Here is a 4,462-nt window from a genome sequence, read left to right as displayed (position 1 = left end):
AAGTGGCTTAACAAAAATAAAAATATGCATCTTCAGTCTCTACTACAAATAATTAATTAACCTACATTTTCATTTGCTATCTAACCTTTTTTTTTTTTTCTAAATCACTATGGATTGAGGTGGGATGATTGAAATCGCTCTATCCTTAATCAAAAATCTCGGATTTGAACCTCTAAAAATGAAAAAAATATTGTTGGGAGCACCGCCCTAGAAATGGGCTTTGAAATGTGCGATATATTTGAATTTAGTCAGATTCAAATACAAATATCCTAACACATGTAAGAAACCAATAAAACTACTCTACTTTTCCTCCTTTTACTTTCATTCTCTTGAATTGCTTATTTATTGGTGAAATGTCTTAATTAAAATTACCAAGGAACAAAGAGGATGACGACTAATGGCTTTCTTTTTATATATAAAGATAAAAAGTTTATAGGTAGAATTTTGTGGTTGTCTGTGATTGCATGAAGAGAGAAATAGGATAGAAGGGGCAAAAAATGGATACATACACATATCTCCCCACACCACAAGTATGAAATTATTATTAGATGCAGAGTCATGGGACATACTTGTACATAGTCCATCTTTTTTCCCTAGTGTACCTTCCATTTTAATTATTAGTCCCCTTTGTCTTTTGCCTTCATTCCTTCTCCATCACTAATAATATCCCCTTTGCCCCTTTTCTATCTCTCTCTTTTCTTTATTTATAAGTTTATTTCCTACTACTAGATTTGCAGGGGACAAACCTAAACTTCTTCTCTTCTCCAATTAGGGTTTTCCTTTTTACAGAGCTGATCACAAGTAACTATTCAACTTGTGAAGCTCACTTCTTCTTCTTTTTTTTCTTTCTTTTTCAATCTGCTACTGTTTTAGTGTTTTTTACTTTGTTTTTTGTTACTTTGAAGAAATAAGAGCCAAGTTTTGATCTCAAGGAGCTCCCTGAAAGAGAAAAAAAGGTAATTCCCTTTTATCTATCATCTCATTAAAGGAACCTAGATCACAAAATAGGGTATAGTCATAAAGTTTTTCTTGTGCCTAATTTTTTTCCCCATGATTTTTCTTAAAGGTACACAAAAATTCTGTCTATATTACTTGGTGTCACGGTTCTTGATTTAGGGTTTTCCTGGAAACACATATTTTTATTAAGAAGTAAGATTTTAAGAGCATTTTTTTAGATCTTATGTTTAACAAAATTCAAAAGGACGGATCACTAATATCCACTTATACCTCCAAATTCAGGATTATGTAAATTGCTGGCTATGGCTGGTTAGCTGGATGACAGAAATAAGGGCATGTAATTAAGAAAGCATGCAAGAGTTCTTCTGAGCCATATGAACCATAAAACAACAAGGAAGTTAGTTGGAATAAAACAAAAACATAAAGGGAAGCAACAATATATATATGTAATTAGCTATATAGAATTAGCTACATAATACCAAAATAGAATTCATTAGGAACTTAAAACTTCTAATTAGTGGATGTAGATCCATGGTTTGAACTTGATCGATTCAATTTTAAACGTTCTTAGCACTGAACTAAGTGTAAGTCTGAACATATGGTTCAAAACCTAGTATTTATTGAACTTTTTCTGATTTTTCTCATACTATATATTTATATGTCCTGTATGAAAAATATATAATGAGTTCAATTGAATCCATTAATTAGCTTTAAAAACTCCATCTGCTACTTTGAATCGAACACACACCTAAAAAATAGAAAGGAACGGAGCGGATGGAGTAGATTTCCAATTGTCCTAAGAAATCTGTTTACACAAATTGAAAGTTCTCCCACTGATGGGGATGTTATAAAAAATACTCCTATGAAAACCCCAAATTGGAAATAGAGAGTGACACTAAAATAGGAATAGTACATAATTTGAAATAGATGAAGACAACTAATTAAGGTTAACTTTTTACTACCTAGGTTGAATTTAGCATGGAGAATAACTAAGATGCATCCAAGGTATGACCTAGTGGTCAACGAAGTTGGATAAGAACCATGAGGTATCAAGTTCATAATTAAGACAAGATTGCTACCCCAAAAAAAAAAAGAAGTAGAGATTTAATTACTTGATGTTCTGATATTGCAGGTAGAAGGATTAATGGCATCATCCAGCTCGTACAACTCCCCTTGTGCTGCCTGCAAGTTCTTAAGGAGAAAGTGTTTGCCTGGCTGCATTTTCTCACCTTACTTCCCACCTGAGGAGCCACAAAAATTCATCAACGTTCACAAAATCTTCGGCGCGAGCAACGTCACTAAGCTCCTCAACGAACTCCTTCCGCACCAAAGAGAAGATGCAGTCAACTCTTTAGCCTACGAAGCCGAAGCGAGAGTGAGAGATCCCGTCTATGGCTGCGTAGGCGCGATCACTTTCCTCCAACGCCAAGTCGAGCGCCTCCAGAAGGAGCTCGATGCTGCTAACGCGGACTTGATCCGCTATGCTTGCAATGAGTTCACTCCGCCTCCGCCTCCGCCGCCTTTACCTATTCATCATAACGTGGCTCTTCGGCAAAGGCCGGCTGAATTTAGTAGAAGATCATCAATGGGACATGGTGGTGGTGGTGGAGGTTTTCATCAAACACCTAATTTTCCTATGCCATATTCTCTCCCTAATTGGAATGATCATCAAAATCCTTCTGGGGATCATCATTACTATGGAGGAGGAGGAGGAGCAAGTATTTGATAAATATATTTCATGAGGCAAAAATAATTCACTTGCTAGGGTTTTGTGATAACCCTCTTTAAGTTTAAACTACTTCTGCTACTACTACTACTAGAGTTTGGCACTTTTCACATTCACCGTCCTATATATATCATCTCTTGAACTCAAAGTCTTATTCTTAGCATTTTGTAATATGACTATATGTTGTCATATTCATGAGAGACTGCTACTACCTAAGATGTGGCATGGCAAGTCTATGGCTGCTATATTGAGAAAAGATGGGTAGCTACTTGAAGTGTGGTGGTAATTTATTTATGGGATTTGTTTATGGTCAATAAATAATAAATGTTACTATTGCTCATGTCATTGTAAAGCAGATTCTCCAGTTAGAATCTGTAGCTATATATATAAAAGTCGTCCTTTATTAATTTATGCATTACTTGTTTACATATGATTTCTGACTTTTATTCATATGGACCATTTCTTTATCTAATATATACTGCAAAGCTGCCAAGTTTCATTTTTATAAGTTTATAGCCGAAAGAAACATATCGAAAAGGGCACTCAAACAAGCAAAATCTGAGTAAAGATCAAACATTAGAATAATTTATTTGTAAGGCAACTTGAAGAGCAAGGGACATACGCAGTAAAGAACCATACACTTTATTTTTTTCTTCATAAAGTGATCTTGTGATCTTGTGTGAATTGGCCAACATGACAGGAAATAGAAGGGAAAGACAAATTTGGTTGATTGTCGATATAATTGTTGTTTCCCCAAAGCTTTAATGTACTAAAATGCAAACTGTACATGCATAGCTTGTCAACTTCATCTTTGTCTACCATATTATATATTTATATTGTTATTCTTGCATTCTGTAGAACGGTAGGTATGTATTTCAATGTAGTATAGGGTTTTCAGCCTTAATTTCACGTTTCGTCCCCAGCTATTGCCATAGTCCACTATTCTCTACTTAATAACGTGCCATTTGCATCTTAAATAGGAGACATGTAGAAATTAAAATTAAATTGCTCAACAATTTTAATAGTATGAGATCACGGGTTCAAGCATTGAATACAATCTCTAGCAGACATATAAGGTATGGATGCATACAATACACCCTTGTGCTGAACCCCTTCCCCGAACCCTGCGCATGACAAAAACTTTAGTGCACCGAACTTTCCTTTTTAAAAAAAAAAAAATCGGTAAAGACTATTTTTACTACAAATGCTTGCATATATATGCAATGATGTAGCAAGTTTTGAATCTACAGAATAGAGGATGCAATAGCATTCTCATTCATTACCTAATGTAATTATTGTCCTACCTGTAGTAGTTTCCGAAAAAATATACTTATTTATATTCTGTCACGATTCAAACTCATGACACATTGCCATTTCGGGTTTCCACCGTGGTTAAGCCAAAAAGCAACACCGTGTATGAACACCTGTTAGGTTATATAACGCCCTTCATTTTCTCTCCCATTTTGATGTGGGATTCGCCTAAAGTGTGATTAGCTTATGCACCCTTAGCTTCTTCAGAAATTTGTAGCCCAGAAGCCTGTGAATCGTTCTCCATGACCCGTCCTCAGTCATGGGCATGACGTACGCTCCCCTTAGGGACTCATCTTTTAGCTGAGGTTTGTCATAACACCTACTGAGGGAGATCATGATCGGATACCAGATCTATCACGACTCAAGCACATAACACATATTATCAGCTTTGACCCAATAAACTTCACAGATTTGTCTCTCGAGATACGGTGTCATAGTGCCAAAAATTCCATGTACCATTTGTTAGAG

At 35.5% G+C, this 4,462-nt stretch overlaps 1 protein-coding gene across 2 annotated transcripts; it reads left to right on the top strand.

Moving 5' to 3' along the window:
* Positions 1-380: 380 nt before the first annotated feature.
* LOC107865982 (LOB domain-containing protein 25) lies at positions 381-3,098 on the top strand. 2 transcript variants are annotated; one of them, XM_016712165.2, is made up of 3 exons: positions 381-956; positions 1,924-2,003; positions 2,090-3,098. In XM_016712165.2, the coding sequence occupies exon 3, from the start codon at positions 2,102-2,104 to the stop codon at positions 2,681-2,683; it is 582 nt and encodes a 193-aa protein (XP_016567651.1). In that variant the 5' UTR covers positions 381-956; positions 1,924-2,003; positions 2,090-2,101; the 3' UTR covers positions 2,684-3,098. The 2 variants fall into 2 exon arrangements, with proteins under 2 accessions (XP_016567651.1, XP_016567650.1); XM_016712164.2 differs by lacking the exon at positions 1,924-2,003 and having other exon boundaries at positions 383-956.
* Positions 3,099-4,462: the final 1,364 nt, after the last annotated feature.

This window comes from Capsicum annuum, chromosome 3 (assembly GCF_002878395.1).
Source record: "Capsicum annuum cultivar UCD-10X-F1 chromosome 3, UCD10Xv1.1, whole genome shotgun sequence".
In the NCBI taxonomy this organism is placed as follows: Eukaryota; Viridiplantae; Streptophyta; class Magnoliopsida; order Solanales; family Solanaceae; genus Capsicum; species Capsicum annuum.
Note: the sequence above shows the minus strand (reverse complement) of the source record. Positions and strands in the feature narration are given on the sequence as shown.

Excerpts from the sequence above, each read along its gene's own strand:
- LOC107865982 (XM_016712165.2), top strand. The coding sequence starts at position 2,102 with ATGGCATCATCCAGCTCGTACAACTCCCCTTGTGCTGCCTGCAAGTTC.